The sequence below is a fragment of the Cuculus canorus genome, chromosome 2 (genome assembly GCF_017976375.1).
Source record: "Cuculus canorus isolate bCucCan1 chromosome 2, bCucCan1.pri, whole genome shotgun sequence".
In the NCBI taxonomy this organism is placed as follows: Eukaryota; Metazoa; Chordata; class Aves; order Cuculiformes; family Cuculidae; genus Cuculus; species Cuculus canorus.
The window spans coordinates 121,947,394-121,964,227 of record NC_071402.1 but is presented as its reverse complement, the minus strand read 5'-3'; the positions used below and the strand labels follow the sequence as shown (position 1 = coordinate 121,964,227).

General features: G+C 37.5%; 1 protein-coding gene across 3 annotated transcripts in view; it reads left to right on the top strand.

Moving 5' to 3' along the window:
- KAT2B (lysine acetyltransferase 2B) overlaps positions 1 to 16,834 on the top strand; it is a 43,782-nt gene that overhangs the window by 22,512 nt on the left and 4,436 nt on the right. Inside the window, exons 8-17 of one of the 3 annotated variants that reach the window (XM_054058663.1) lie at positions 386 to 511; positions 2,046 to 2,182; positions 3,606 to 3,814; positions 6,531 to 6,657; positions 10,066 to 10,176; positions 11,797 to 11,940; positions 14,848 to 14,962; positions 15,700 to 15,736; positions 16,053 to 16,116; positions 16,214 to 16,298. In XM_054058663.1, the coding sequence (XP_053914638.1) occupies positions 386 to 511; positions 2,046 to 2,182; positions 3,606 to 3,814; positions 6,531 to 6,657; positions 10,066 to 10,176; positions 11,797 to 11,940; positions 14,848 to 14,962; positions 15,700 to 15,736; positions 16,053 to 16,116; positions 16,214 to 16,298 (1,155 nt within the window). Of the gene's footprint in view, positions 1 to 385; positions 512 to 2,045; positions 2,183 to 3,605; positions 3,815 to 6,530; positions 6,658 to 10,065; positions 10,177 to 11,796; positions 11,941 to 14,847; positions 14,963 to 15,665; positions 15,737 to 16,052; positions 16,117 to 16,213; positions 16,299 to 16,834 lie in introns of those variants that run through there. The other 2 variants (XM_054058664.1, XM_054058665.1) reach the window with 2 other exon arrangements.

The window sequence follows — 16,834 nt, the reverse complement described above, 5'->3', positions numbered from 1 at the left end:
TTTTGCTTTTCAGTAGACCCCTACAAAAGTAGCCTTTTCCTGAAGCTAAACACCAGCAGGCTTGGCAGTTATGTGAAGGAAGTTTGTTTTCTTAGCTTGCACTCAACACTGCAGAATAATAAAGCCTGGCACTTGCGATGTCTGTCATCCAACAGTAATATGCTCCCTTGTTTGGCTTGTTTGGCAAAAGTTTAGAAAAATATGTTGAGATAAAGCTTTAATGTCTCTGCTTGCAAATTAGTGGCACTGCTCTGTTGCACAATGTTAGCTGTTACTTGGCAGGTGGTGGTGTGAAGTTGGGTCTGTTGTTGTGAAAGTCCTTCAGCCAGCAGTGTAATGGGTTCCATGTCCTCAATTCTTGTGTTTGTCTTTTATGCCGTTGCAGTTATCAACCCTCCTCCTGTTGCAAGATCTGTTTCATACAATACAAGTCCTTCATCTCTGGAGCAACCCAACAGTGGGAACATGAGTCCTGCTTGCAAAGTTTCTTCTGCCCTTGACCCAAACTTAGGTAATGAAGAGAGAGACTTGCTTTTTGGGTTCTGACAACATTATCAGTAGTTACAATATATGGTGACCATTGCCTTCACTCTGCAAGTGACCTTGAGGGGTTTTTGCTAAAAGATACACACACACACATACTTTTTCTCAGCTATAGTAATGTTTAACTAGCAGAAAGGCAAATGTATTTAGGGGAAAAAAAAAGTTTTGTTTAAATTCAGCTAAAATGGGGAAAGGTCTGCGGGTGTCAGAGGTTACTGGGAAACATTTTACTTGTAGTACAAATATTATGACTCATGAAAAGAGGTTTGTTTAAATTAAAAAGGTACAGTAGAAGCAGCCATTGTATTTTGTTTTTTTTTTAAAATCTTCTAGGATGCTGAAACTGCATACTTTTGAGCAATAAAGAAAATAGCAATTGCACCAACCAGGTTAAATTTAAAACCTAAATGAGGTCAGGTTAAAAAGAAAAATAAAGTTGTGGGGAAGAAAGTTGTTGAATGCATAAATTCTCCTAATAAACCCTTTTTCAAACACCTCAGGATTAATGAGCCTATCAGGATCTTGAGTTTATAGGTCAGAGAGATGATCGTGAGCTCATGTAAAGTACATCCTCAAGGAAGCAGGAAAAGCTAAGTGGATTCTTAGCCTTGGTGTTTGCTACAGAGAATCTTAAGGAGGCCCATAAGCTGCAGCTTTCTTTAAGTGGCAAATTGCAAAACGATCTTAAAAGTGGGAATGAGTGAAAGATTTCTTTGTTACAGATCAGTAAAATGAGTAGTAAATAGCAACTAGAAAAAGTTTTGGGTTTTTTTGTGATTGCAAAGAGAAATATGGAATTGACAAACTAATAAGTTGTGCAGCTGAGCTGCCATTTGAATTGCCCTCTGCACTACTGAGTTGAAACACACAGATGCAAAACTAGTTTTAAATAGGAGTTCAGGAAACTATCAGTTGTAAAGCATCCCATTTCAGACAATTAGAAGAGACAATAATGAGCTGATTAAGAATGGAATGAATAAATGTGTGAATAATGTGATGCATGGAAATTCAGCGTGCCTTTTGTAGAATTCATGAATTGTACATATCTGTGAAGGTAATGGTGAGTATTTGGAAAAGGTTTTGTGTACCTGGGTTTTGAGAAACCTTTTCACAAATTGCTTAAAAAAAGATTTGTTTTAAAGCAATAAATTATTCCCCTGGAAAATAAGAAGGAAGCTCTGTTCACATATGAATAACTATTTAAAAAGTAAGAAAGTTCACTGCAGGGGATGTTAAAGAAAAAATAAAAGCCAATACTTCCACTGTGAACTTAGAGGTATAGGAGAAGGAAACGTATATTCATCCTGCTTCATCCTAAAATCTCACTGCAAAGACAAAATTGTATCTGATGTTTTGTTCAGGTTTCATTCATTTCTCTCTTTCTTTAGGGATTAAAAAAACATTAAAAAAACAAAACTTGGAGTACAAACTAAAGAGTATAACAGAAGTACTAGACTGTGAGAGTTTGGTTGTTTCTAATTTGTCCTAGTTTTGTTTTACAGGAGAAAAGAGAAAAAATAACGAACCCTATTCTCTGGAGGATTCAAAAAGACCAAGAGTTGTAGGAGATATTCCTATCGAGTTAATCAATGAAGTAATGTCAACAATTACAGATCCTGCAGCCATGCTTGGGCCAGAGGTGAGAAATATATAGACCTGTTGTTGCAAATGCTCTGTTTGAAAGAGTGTCTGTTCTAAATAAATCTTCCACTTGGATAGAGTATGGTAAGCTAAAAATCCACAAAGCCTACCATACTGTCAGTAAGAAAAAAAGAGACTTTAAAAAAATATGATTAGTTGAGCCAAAAATATTGATGAAATGCATTATTAACGTGAAGACTAGTTCCACAGTTTTTTATGCATTGTGTGCTGTTTGCAAAGAGATTTAGAAACTAGCGATAGTAAAAAAATAGAAGTAGATCCCAAGTTATTTTGCAAGATACTTACTGTTACAGAAAAGTTCCAGAGTATGCTTTTTAGTTTTAATCATAGATGTATCTCGTAAAACAGTGTAAATGAGCTTTAAATCTTGCAGTAGAATGATAGATTCAAAGTTAAACCCTCTTTCTAGTGCAGAAGGGCCGATCAAAACAGTTATTTGCTCAGTCTTCCACAGTTGCTCTTTTTTTCTGCTGGAAGAGAAAAACAAACAGAATTGCAGAATTGTGCCATGTACAGAATTGCACACTTTTTTTTTTATTTTGGCTGGCTTTTCTTCCTTCTGTTCCCTTCACAAGGCTATGTTTTGCCAGCAGCTCTTGTTTGCCAAGGTTTAGCTAGAGACCGCTGAAGATTTGGAACCGCCTACATTTCTTCCTGAAACTATATATTGTGACTGATGGCTCTGCATATTACAAATGCTCTGCCAGGCTGGCTGTTGGGGCTGGCAATGACTAAAAACCCAGCAGCCAAACTTTGCTCTAAAAAGTAAACAGTATGTGCATGCAGAGATATTTTGGCACTGTAAAGTTATCTCGGAAAAAGAAAGTCAAATAAATTATCTGTATTAATTTCCTCTCCATTCAAATATATGGGTGCAATTGTTAGGTTTGTAACAGGAAAATCAGTAGAAATTAAAATGTTCTTTTTCATCTCTTACGATAGTGCCATATAGCGGAAGGCTCTACTAATGAAAAAATGTAATTTTGGCTGCACAGCCATTAAAATATGTGATTTGTAATATGTGTAAGTGAATCCACTGCTTTTGTCTAAGCCAGCTAGACTACAGAAAATGTGAAGACTTAGTGGCATAGACTTTGACTGGCTGCATGCTGTTGCCCAAGAGATTTTAGAATTACTTGAGTCATAACCATCACTGTTGTTACCTAATCTTTACTGAAAGAAGTTTGAATAAGCCTTTGCACACTGTAGTGTAGACTTATATGCAGCTTATTTGATGGTGTCACTTCTGCTAAAAAAATGATAATCGTTGGCAACTCTAATTTTGTAAAGTGATAGCTTGGAAAAAAGAATGGAGTTCAGTTGTTTGTTCCTTAAGGCTGTTTTGTCAGAGGATATGAAATCTCCAAAATGTGATTTTGTTCCTCTTTTATGTGACGCAGACCAACTTCCTCTCAGCACACTCTGCCCGGGATGAAGCGGCGAGGCTGGAGGAGCGCAGAGGGGTGATTGAATTCCATGTGGTTGGCAATTCCCTGAACCAAAAGCCAAACAAGAAGATCATGATGTGGCTGGTTGGTTTGCAGAATGTGTTCTCCCATCAGCTGCCTCGAATGCCAAAGGAATACATCACGCGCTTGGTCTTTGATCCGTGAGTACTGCTCATTGCAGGCAGTGCCGTAGGAAGGGGCCAGCTGAGGTGGTGTGGAGGGCAGCTCTGCTCATGCTACCCTTACCCCATCTTTTAAAGCCCCTGTAGCTCCTGGTCAGTCTAATAGGATTGTACCCAAATACCATCTTGATGGCTGTATTAGTGACAAGTGGCTTGTCGTTGTAGGAAGCGGGCTTGTAGGGAAGGTTATGACCTGTCATATTTTTGAATGTTAGAACTGAAAAAGTCAGAAAGTGATTATAGTGCTTATTAGTGGTTTCCAGGCCCATACTAACTTGCAGGTTGCTCCGTCCTCTGTCTGTGGAGATTGTGAACTGTATGACAGCAAAGACTTAAGTTTTTCAATGAGAAGAACTGGTGGGATTTATGAAGAACAGCAGCATTTAAGTCAGCATGGGAGAAAGCTTTGAATCACTCCTCACCCAAGCACATTGCTTTTCTCTTATCAGTGCAACTTTTCTGTCTTGCGTTGGGTTCAAGTCTGCACTACAGGCACTTGAAAAGAAACATATTAGCTGTAGCAGCATCCACAGGTTACACATGATCCTCCACCCACTCTAGTGTCCTGACTGAATTGTGCTTCAGCTACTCAAGCATGACAGGGGGTTCTCCTCAGATATGTCCACTCTTCCACTGTTGCCTTCGCTGTAGAACCTGCTTCCTTTCGACTAGAATGTCCTCCCAATGTTTCTGCCTCTGAGCAATCCACACCCGAGGATAGCTTATGGGTTTTCCACACTGACTGCAGCACTTCACAGTGAAGGATGGCTGTGGGTTATTGCTGTGTGTCAGCAGAGACCTTGAGAAGCTTTGACTGAGCTGAAGGCAGCCAGCTGCCTATCCTGGCTTGTGGAAAAGCCTTTCTCTACCATCGGTAATATCAGCCTCTGTCTTTGTGCCTGGTATTGTAGCTGCAGCATTTATGAAAACATGTCTGGAATGGTTTCCTCTGCTTTTAGGCTCACTAGTGTTCCCTTGGCAATACTCTTTCAGTGCCAGCAAACACTGCTGCTGCTGGGTCTGAAGCACAAACAGGTCAGTGCCGGTATCTGTTGGGCAGTTCAGTCTCCAGGCACAGGAAACTGATCCTAGGGCTTTCTCCTGTGTTATTCAGAGGGAAACAATGCTTGTCTCAATGACAGCCAGCAGCAGTCCAGGCTATTTTATCTCTCCTGGCTGGGGTAAGTGCAACTTGCTTAGGGGAGAGAGGTAGCACCCAGATCTTGTCTGAGTTTAGGAGCCTTAGCAGCACTGTGATCTCAAGCAGAGAAAGAAAACGGGTTCCCCCAGAACTGAACATCAAAGCAAAATTTTGAAGTAGTGATGTTGAGCCATGGCCTTCTCCCATATTTCTCTGGGTTGTCCCTTATTGGGAAAGACACTTGTAGTAGGTTGAGAGTCCTCTTGGTAGTTTAGGTGCTCTTCAGTATAGGCATCAGTCTGGAGAGTGGTCTATGCTTCAGAAAGAGGTATGGATGTTGCTACAATAAGAAAATGCCCTCCTTTATGTGCCGGTGGCAAACAGTTTAGCCAAAGGAATTGGCGCACGTTACCTGGATAGCTCACAAAGCCCCGGCATCTGCCATGATTATGGCAGATCCAGATGATCCAGCAACGCACACTGGGAACCTCTCCTGTACAGTGGATACACACAAGCCTACATCAAATAGGAAGTACTAGAGCCCATCGATTCTCTTCCCAAATTTCTCTGTGTTACCTTACCTATTACTGCCTTTAATATTCTTATTTCTGAAATGGCTGTCCTTAATGAATCTTGTTGCTTAAACAACTCAAACATTAGTAAACAAAATTAAAAGTTGAAGCTACTACATTGCTGCTGTCATTCCACAAAGAAAAGGCATCAAAATAAGTAGAAGAAAAAAAGAATATATAAAATGTATAAAATCTCCTTTAACGGTGGCACATAATATATATCTACTCTTCAGAATACCCGTTTTTGGAAGGGGCTCCCTTTTGGCACCAACCTCCTCTCCCCAGGATATCTTCTGTATATATGTTCTAGTGTTTATACAATTTATATGATACCATGTACTGAATAATCTAGACAACAAGTGCAGTGTGAATCTTTTCAGACCTTCAGGATGACACTAAAATTCTTAATCCTTGACAGAAGAGTTCAGGTTGCACCTGGTTATGTCTTTCCTGACAGTCAATGTGAATACAACAAAAATAGGTATTTATTCTGGTTTTGATTCCACTAAATACAATGTATCTTTTCTTGCTTTATCAGCTGCATTTGAAACTGATTGCTTAGCTATAAATAGTGCATGCAAGGAAACAGGAATCCCTTAGAAAGGACTTACTGTCCTGTAATTCCATTAATTCCTGATTTAGTCAGAGTCAAATCATCCTGAGAACTGTGCAATGGCATAACTATCAGCAATAGAGTCACTGAAAGCGAAATACAGCTATTATTTATTGGACATTGCCCTAGTACTAGGGATACTGGCAAGACCCCAGGACCTTGCTGCATGCATGACAAATTTTATGGAAAATCCAAAGCATAATGTTAAAATAGCAGATCTTCTGTAGATACAAGCAGATAACTTAAGAGAGGCATATACAATTGCATTAGCACCATGGAAAGAAGTGAATCAAGTTTCTGAAAAAAGGAAGGTAATGACACTTTATGTACTATGCACATGAATTAAAGTGACTGTTGGTTTTGTCTTAGGAAACACAAGACCCTTGCATTAATAAAAGATGGTCGTGTTATTGGTGGTATCTGTTTCCGGATGTTCCCCTCTCAAGGATTTACGGAGATTGTTTTCTGTGCTGTGACTTCCAATGAGCAAGTCAAGGTAAAAATAATTCTCTACTAGTTTATTAAGTGTATATTGAGTGCCATTCACTCCTGCATATGCTTCTAGTTTTGCTAGTCATATTGAATATATGACTGAGTTGCCAAACATAAAATATACTGAAATTGAAAGGTGCAGTGATTCTGAATATAATACACAAAACTTCAACAAATGTGCAAATTTAGACTCATCAGCATAATAATAGGATTACTTGTAATTAATGAAATAAATAAAATTTTCTCTGCACAAAAATAATGGCCAGTAGCCTTTCATTCTTGGACTAGGTACTCCTCTGCCTGCAGTAATTGCCTCTCTGTGTAGCGTAACGCACTGAAATAAGTATTACTTGTGTGCGACAGTAGTTTGTGTTCAGTCACAAATGATTTAGCTCATTTTGATTTCATGCGATATATAAAAAACCTTAAGTTTAGTTTTGTATCTCAAAATAAGCACATGATCTATTCTATACACTCTTTCTTAACTTAATTTTATCAAATATTCTCTGAGTGTGGAAAATTAGTACCTGTGTTGAAAGAGTACAGAGCACTATGAACACAAGGAGATTGCTCCTTCTTTCCAGCGGATTGCAGGTAGATCTGTGACCATCTGATTCAGGGTTTTGCCTTTAGATGGTGCTATAGCTTTGCTTTTCAGTTGAAACTGTTACAGCAAAGACGGGCGTTAATTCAGAGTATCTAGCACTTGAACATGCAGAAATCGTGTTCCCTTTTGTGAAGGGAAGACCTCTGGGTGTGAAAGGGTAACACAGTAGGATTGAAAGCCTGTGACAACGGTTAGTGCTTGGGTTATATTGCATTTTATCCAACTGTGGTGTTAGAGAGGATCATTCCCTTGCACTTAGCAGTGACCTGTCATAAAAGTATCCAAAGTGTTTTAGGAAATGCAAACAATAATGGAATGTGCTTAAGTTATGTCTGTTCTGAGCTTGACTAATTAATAAAAGGTGTTTCCCTTCTACTAAAGCAACAAACTGCGCTACACAAGTTAAGCTGCCAGAGGTGTGTTGTGATTCTCTAGGAATAACCTTATGGAATATAATAGGGCAAATTAATTTGACCCTTTTAAAGAGCCTTCTAGGCTGCTTTTGCACACGTGATGTGCAATTTATTCTGTTACGCTCTGGGTGCCTCGCTGTATCAGTTGACTGTTACTGAAATTTTGCCTTCCCACATTCTGATCTGTATAAGTGGATCCCTACCAGCAGGTAACTGAAAAAACAATATTTGTTCACACATGGGTAAACTTCCTGCTCTCAGGAGAATTCAGGTCCTATTTTAATTCTGTTTGAAGGTGGAGTAAGAAATGTGGGTACTGCTTTCCCTTATATGTGGTACTTAAAAGTCAGATTGTTTTGGAGATAGTTTGATCTCATGTTACAAAATTATTTTAAATTTTAGAGTAGGTGGCTTAGTTTCCTTTTAGGATTGTTAGACTTTGTCAAGTGTTTCTGAGCATGAATAAATCCTTTGAAGGTTATAAAAATAATAAGTTAGCAAAAAGTGTTTTAATTGTCATCATAATTGTTGGATTCTCTTTCAGATGCGAAGTGGACACTTTTTGTCAGAGATTTAGAATGTAGAATTACTTTAGAATTACTGGAATGAATTGCAATGTTTCAGGTGTAAATAAAATGTCAGTTGCTCGTACTGTTTCTTTCACCCTGTTGATGAGAAAGGAAGTGAGGAGCTTGGCTAGTTCGTGGACATGAGCTTACATTTAAAGAAAACGTTTTCCATTAAAAATTTTGGTTTAGAGTTTTTGTCCTCTTCAAAGAATTTGAGAACTCAAATTTGCAATTTCAAGTCTTTTCATTATCTTGAGCACTTCTGATTTCTAAGAAATGCTGCACCACTTAACATTGTAAGTTGTCAAACTACTTCTTTGATGCCATGCATGATATGTGCATGTGTTAATCTAGCAAGTGAACATAAGGATTTAAGAGCTTCCTCAGAACTACTACTTTTTACACGTATGAGGTCTTAAGTTTGAATATGTGGTCTGAATAACACATGATCCAAACATTAGCTGCAAGGGAAGGACTAATGCACTGAAATTTTGTACCTAGAGTGGTAGGTTTTTAAAGAGAATGTCACTATGAAATTTCTTTTATTGAGCTTTGACAGTAACCTAACTTGCTGTCATGTGGTTATTTCCATGATTGAGGCTATTACACATTGTGAATTAAATCAGAACTCTATATTCTTCACTATGAGAGTGGTGAGGCACTGGCATAGGTTGCCCAGGGAGGTTGTGGATGTCCTATCCCTGGAGATGTTCAAGGCCAGGTTGGATGGGGCCTTGGGCAGCCTGATCTAGTGGGATGTCCCTGCCGATGGCAGAGAGGTTGGAACTAGGTGATCTTTAAGGTCCCTTCCAACCCAAACTGTACTATGATGCTATGGTACTATGATATTCTAGTTTATTTTTTCTGGCTTATGTACATAGGTAAAAATTTACCCAGTTTTCAAGAACAGACTACCCAAAACCATTCTGTGTGTATTTCTGTAAGTGTCCTGTTATTCTCCATGGTGTTAAAATTGGAACATATACAGGAACAACATATTATTATGGACTTTCCTGTCTATTTCACATTTCTTCATCTCACAGTAGAAGGGGGAGACTATAGCTTACTTGGGAATGCGAATAAATAGAACCTTTTGTTTACTTTGGGATTGAATAAAAATGGAAATTATTCCTTTGTGCAGTCAGAAGCCATAGCTGTTTATTTGATTGTGGACTCAATAATTTTCTGCTGCTTATTATGGTAATAACTATTTCACTATTTCCTTTTAAACCCTGTGATAAGTTTAGATTATAAATCCTTTGAGGCAGAGGCTGTTTCTGCTACAGGTACACAGAACAATAAAACAGAGATTTGATCTCATCTCAGAACAGGTTTCTCTAAAAGGAGTCATTTCAATACTCCTACTGCTTTGCATTTTTTAAGTGATTTGGCTAATAAAGGATGACCTATTACAATATAGGTAGGTTTGTTATTGTTGAAATATGTGACTATTAATAGTTGATATCTAACTTAAAAAGTAGTGTGTGGACCTTGAATTTCATCTTCTAGGACAATGTACCTCTTCAGCGGCAGTTCACCCTATAGAGAGTCTAGTTTTTGGTCTCTTTTAGATGGAAAGTGAACAAGACACTAGAAGCTGGGATATTTTGTGTTCCCTGTTGGGGATGCACTTTCAGCGCTGAAAACAGTGTAAACTTGAGAGCGGCTCAGCACAAGTTAGTCATGAGAAAATCTTTAAAATGGGATCTAGAGGAAGGCATGCGTTTTGAAAAACAGTTTGTAATAACCCTTGGGCCACAGTTTCTAGTATGCGCAGTACCTGTAGGCTTTGTAATGGCTTTTTCCTCATATATTTCACACAGGGTTATGGGACTCACCTAATGAACCATCTGAAGGAGTACCATATCAAACACAACATCCTCAACTTTCTCACGTATGCAGATGAATATGCTATTGGCTACTTCAAAAAACAAGTAAGTCGGCTTAAGAAATTACTTGGTGCAAGAAGTTAACATCTAGCAGTGATGAACTAAACAACTAGATGTGACAAAGTAGTTGGATAAAATGCATACTACAGTTTTATGTGTATATGTTTCGTGTACAAAATGTGCTCTGTGTTTATCTTGTGTAATGATATTGATTTATAATAAATTTTACTTTGATGGAATGATCTGAATAGGGTGTACAGTATAGCCTATTAATTTGTAAAGCCTAAAAACCAGTTGAATATGGGCTGCTTCTTCATTCATTCGGTTCCTCTACTGAGTCTATAAGAAGTGTGAAGAAGGACCAGACATACCTACAGCACATTAGAACTTACCTGACCTGTGCTTACAGCCCCTCCTGATTTGAAGCATGAGGTTCAAGTTCAGGAAAGATTGTGATCTCTAAATCTGTCAAATAGATTTGATAAATTAAGCAGGTGTTGGCTATCTGATCGGATGATAGAACAAAGATGGAGTCAGACTGTTTTCAAAGATGTACAGCAGTAGGACCAGAGGCCATGAACACAAGTCTGATCATTTGAAATTGCAACTAGAAACTTCTTTCTAGAAGGGAACTGTGGGTTGTTTGTTTTTTGGGGGTTTTTTAAAATTTCTGTCCTAAGGGTTGTGAAATACTGGAAAATATTTCCCAGGGAAGTTGTGGAATCTCTGTCCTTAGCAGCCTTCAGTATTGGACATGGCCTTGAGCAACCAGATCTGATTGAGACGTACTCTGAGGAAGGATGGGACTAGATGACCTCCTTAAGTCACTTCCAACCTCAGCTGTTCTATGATTCTTTATAAAGCTGATACAATTTGCTCTTCACACATTCAAAATGAATAAAAGCTGCACTTTTGATACTGCTATGAGATCTGTGCAGACAGACCCTTTTGATATCTGAAATAGCCCTCCCCCAATCTGAAGGCTCTGTGTAAGTCTGAAGCCTTTAATAGTAAATTGAGAGGCAGAAGTCCTGGTTGGGTTCTTGATTTTTGCTGAGGTTTCATAGATACTGCTGTACAAGAAGAATAAATTGCAGCCAAAGTGAGAGTTCTACACTGCTTTTTACTGTCTTGGTGAAATCTTTTGTGGATTTGTTTTGCAATTGACTTTTGAACTGTATGAAGGCTCTACTACAATTTTGGAAGTTTTCATAGGATTTGTTCCCTTATTTTCTCAGTTGGAGTGCAAAAGTAAAAAAAGTAATTGATTTTTTTCTGGCTATAAAATTATTGTCATCTCATTGACTTCAACAGCAACTTTTTGTCTAACGACTACAGGACTGGCATCCTTTAATATTAAAATAGCATTTTTTTAAAAAAAGATTCAGGAAATGTGTCCACAATAAAAATATTTTCCCCCATCTCTTCATCTCCCCTATCTCCTTTCTTTTCCTGTACATGTAAGCAATTAACCATTCTTGTATCAAGGGACTCCCATCAAAAGGTGTTGGCAACATTATGAACCATGGTTTGTACCTCTTTCCATTGTGTTATCTGTACATTAACATTATCATGAATTTCATTCTAAATCATCATAGCATTTTATTTAAAACAAACGTAAAGGGAAAATGGCATCATGACAACTTGAGGTTTTTTGTTCTTCAGGGTTTCTCCAAAGATATTAAAGTACCAAAAGCAAAATATGTTGGCTACATCAAGGATTATGAGGGTGCCACATTAATGGGATGTGAATTAAACCCAAGGATTCCCTACACGGAATTTTCTGTCATCATTAAAAAGCAAAAAGAGGTAAAGGCTGAAAAGAAACATTGAACATCATAATCTATTTAGATATTTAGAAACGATTCTGTGCCAGCTTAGCTCTCTTTGCTTTAGTGCTTAAAACATTGGAATGTATACTTTTATTAGTTAGAGTAAATCTTTTAATCCAATTCCTGGTACCATAATTTTGCAGTTGAAGCATTAAGTTCTACCTCACTAACATTACGATAACAGAAGTGTTGAAAAGTACTGATACTTTGAGGAGTACTTAATAGATAAATTTTGTCATAGATGATAACTAAGCAAAATCTTGTGAGATTGATTTGTTCTGTAGCTTTGTAAATGTTTTTCTCCTCCCCCAGTGACAGTAGTTTACATTAGCATGACTTTTGAGTGGAGTATTTGTACTGAATGTCCTATATTTTACTGGAAAGAAAGAGAATTATTTTTTCGCCACTGTTTTAATATACAAATTAAGGGTGAGCTCTCTTAAATTCCAGTCTCTCCCTCTTTGGAGTTTATGTAGGATGTTCTTTATTTAGTTAGTAATAATATTCCATAGAAAAAGGCAGTTTATTAGCAAAATAATTAAGATGTTTCCAGTTACGTTTAAATACATTCCTGGATTGTTAAAAAAAATACAAATTACAAGAATAATTTGTTCTTTTGAGGTTGGTCAAATCTCATGACTTATTAACGCTTACTTTTGGAACAATCATTTTCCTTCCAGTTCTTTTGGAAAGAGAGACAATATCTGAGCACTATATATTTAGTTTAGACATCTCCTTAACTTTACCCATTGGGAAAGTTTTCATATGTCCATACAACATAGATCATATTTTTTTTCCTCTCATTTCTGCTTGGTTTTGTTACTCTTCAGATCCCAGTCTACTACTGGACATGTCACCTTCCCCTTGAGGACGGGGTGTTGTCAGGGTGGGCAGATAGTGGACGTGTCTCTTGTAGCCTGTTACATCTCAGGCATGCTTAACTGCATTAAAACAGCTCTTGGACCAAATCATCAACGTCACTTCCAAAAACTTGTTAGTTTTTAAAACATGAACTCTGGAATTGCTTTATTAGCATATCTTATTTTGCGTTCTTCACTCCCTTATTTGGTAGGATATCCATATTGTTCCAAAGCACTTGGAGATAATGTGCCTTGGTCTTCCAGACGTCTCAGGCTTATGCTGGTTTTATACACTTATCTGATTATGTTGTATCTTCTCTGAGAATAAACGTATACACCTTTGGAAGTGCATTTTAGGATTGCCTGTTTGACACACAGATCAGGATTTTTATGCTCCCTTTTCCAAGGAAATTTAGAAATAGCCCTCACAGTTTGCAGCTTTATGTTTGCTTGTCTGCTCAAATCGAGAGCAACGAAGATGATACCTGGACATAAGGTATTTTAAGGCCAGGTTGGATGGGGCCTTGGGCAGCCTGATTTAGTGAGATGTCCCATCCCTGCCCATGGTGGGGGAGTTGGAACTAGATGATCTCTAAGATCCTTTCCAATCCTAACTATTCTATGATTTTATAAGTAGAATTTTGAATGTTGACAGTATGGATTACTTATTGATTTTTTTTTTTCACTGCTGGTATTGACCAGTACTGGACATCAGAATTCTCTAGGTCTGTCCTTTTAGAAGTGAAGTTTTTCTCGGGATCCAAGCTTTTATTTAAAGAATTAGAGTATCTGCCTGCAGCTGCTAAGACCATTTCACCTGACACTGGATACCAGTCACAGACCACCATTTGTGAGTTTGCCCTGACTGATTGCAACTCATTTACTGTCATTCTGAAAAAGTATGAAAAATACTTTTACGCAAAGTTTTGTGACCTCCTGACTTGTGAGTAATCAGTCTTACTGATTGAACAGCTTGTTTTAATCAAGAAGAGCCACTAGTTCCTAAATTGTAAGAAGAGTATAAGGTGGATTTAGCTATTAATTTCTAAGTATTTTGACTTTATGCTGGAGTCTTGCCATGGTGATGTTTTATACTGTATTTCTCTTAACATTTGTAGCCTCTGCTGAAAGTCTAATTTTTTATTTTCCTCTTCTTTGAGAGAAAATACTATGTGTGTTAAAAGTAAAAATATTTCCATCTTTATTATTTCCAATGAAAATAGTCTTTCAAATTGGTGGTCTGAGGCTGTGCATTTGTTTACCCCTACTTATGAATTAAGCCGTTTCGTAAGTGACATATTCAGGACACACAAAGCTTAGGTAAGCGTTTAAGCATGTATCAAGAGCACTAAAGCAAATCCCTTAGAATTGAGGTAATGAGATTGCAAAGCAGAAGAGAGTGTACCCTAGAGTTGGGAAAGCCTATTCTGGAATTTACAACCAGAGTAGAATATCTGCTTCAAAGAGTGGCATAATTCTGACTTTACTAGAGAGACAATCTTCAGTAACAGCATCTCTATCTGATATCTAAGCAACTCCTATGGTTATGTAGGGACTTTGAAGTGAACAAGTCTTTCTAAAATTTTGGAATATGAACGTGATTGTGCATTGAAATGTGTGCATTCAATATGTGCCTTGAAATTTGTGTGCTGAAAGGCTGTGCGGAAGCAGTTCAGAAGCACCAGCTGTTAGAATTAGATCCAGTTGTCAAACCTGTTTCCAGGAAATTTCCTTCCTTACCTCTGCTGCCACCTTGCCAGAAGCTGTGCAGCTTGTGATCAATACAGCAAACAGTGACTCCCTTTTCTTCCAGATTTGTGCCTAAATAGGAAGCTGAGAGGCTTGTTGTCTTCATCTGCATAATTGGGGTTCTCCCAGGCAGCTCACCCCTGTTACCAGCTTCAAGGGATCTATAAGGACCATAAGATGAGGAAGAAAGAGTGTTTCTGTTCATCACAGTTTTGCATTAATCCTCTGAGTTACTTTTGAGCAAATAATTTTTTTTCTCTGCTGTTTTATTTCAGATTATTAAAAAGCTCATAGAAAGGAAACAAGCGCAGATAAGAAAAGTTTATCCTGGCCTTTCTTGCTTCAAAGATGGAGTACGGCAGATTCCTATAGAAAGCATTCCTGGAATTAGTATGTATCAACCTCTTTTAATGTAGAACACAAGCAGAATAGCCCAAGAAAGGAACAAGACTAGAAATAGTAATGTAGTTACGTATTTCTTTTTGATTAAAATGTAATTGTTTTGGTCTGTTCATTTGATTTTTATGAAGATTGTTGTAGTTACAATTGCTGTCTATGAGACTTCCCCAAGGCATTCCAGGCTGATACTTTTTCATATACTTGTGTGTAATTTTATTTACATGTGATCTCTCTTTGATTTGTATCACAGTGTAGTCAGCAATTTCCCTTTGGCACTCCAGTACAAGGACACGATCTGTGCTAAACATAGACTTACAGGACAAAATAAAATTAGAATGTTTGATCATCATCTTTTGGGGGATTTTTTTTTTCAGTTGTGCTTTTCTGCAATTTATTCTCTGACCCTAGGGAATCAAATTGGATAACTTTTGCATCATTATTCTTTACAAATGTAGTAAAATAGATATTGAATTATTGAAAAAAGTGTGTGTTTCATGTAGTAATATTTTATATTCTTTTCAGCAGCCTAGAGGAAGAGGCATATAGGAAAATTGAATGGGACTGGAGGCTAGATGATTGTGTTGTTTATTAGGAGTAGCTTTTATTAGAACAAACCCATTTTACTGCAGCAGTGCTGAAATGGCTTATCTTTTTAGAGTTGCAATAACTCAGTTAATGTTTTGACCTACTGTAGTTCCCCTGTAATCTCTCATGTTGTTGGTGTACAGGAGAGACTGGCTGGAAACCAAGTGGAAAAGAAAGAGGGTAAGTGCTGCACAAAGTAAAATGATGAAGTAAATTGGAGGTTCCTTTGAGAAAAGTCTTTAAACAATGTAATTTGATATTTCCTTCCCTCCACTGGAAAATAAATAAATAAAAAATCTGCAAGGGATGAATTCTTAAGTGGGCTTGGGTTTTTTTTCTGTGGGGGTGGGTGAGTTTTGTTCTGTTTTTAAAATTTGGTCTCATCCATAAAATGCTTGTAACTTTAGAGATGCTTGAAACTTGTGTAAGATACATACCATAGGAATGAAGATAAGGAATTAAAGGTAATCTCTTTGTATTCATATTTTCTTTGAAGTAAAGAGCCCAAGGATCCAGATCAACTTTACAGCACATTAAAAAACATCCTGCAGCAGGTGAAGGTGAGTGCTAGTCCTAGTTCACCTTCTGTAAAGATTTTTAAATTATTTCCAATGTAGAGTTTCCGTATTAGATACCTTACTTTTTTCTTTACCAAAGAGCCATCAAAGCGCTTGGCCCTTCATGGAACCCGTGAAGAGAACAGAAGCTCCTGGATATTATGAAGTTATAAGGTTTCCCATGGGTAATGCCATTAACATTTTTTAAGTATAGAGTTTAAAAATCTTTATAGTTGGAGACACAGCAGATAAATTGTAATCTTTTTTATGTTAAAAGATATAAATATTGCAGTCGAATAGCTTACAGCTCTGAAATGCCAGGAGTATGGTGATGTCATTTGAAATATATGACTGCTTTGTGACCTTTGAGAAGCATTTATAGTGTATACATGTGAAATCTTAGTACATGTGAGAGAGCCCTAGCAAGCTCGTAGGTGCTGCAGACAGCCAGGAACTTTTGGGACTGAGTTGGTTTATGTGAGTTGTACAAATATGTTCTTGCGTGTGGTATTTGGTCATTGCAGATCCTACTGGTATGTTAAACAAATCTCAAGCCAAACATTCTGAAACACCTAAGCATTTTAATTGCTTTGGAAAAATAGATTTAAGCTTTCTAAATCGCATAGAGAAAACCTTTTCAAAAGCATCAGGTTTTTTCTAATGAAGTCTTAACAGTTTGCTCCAGTTTAAGTTTAGAAAAATGCTTCATGCAACTGATTGT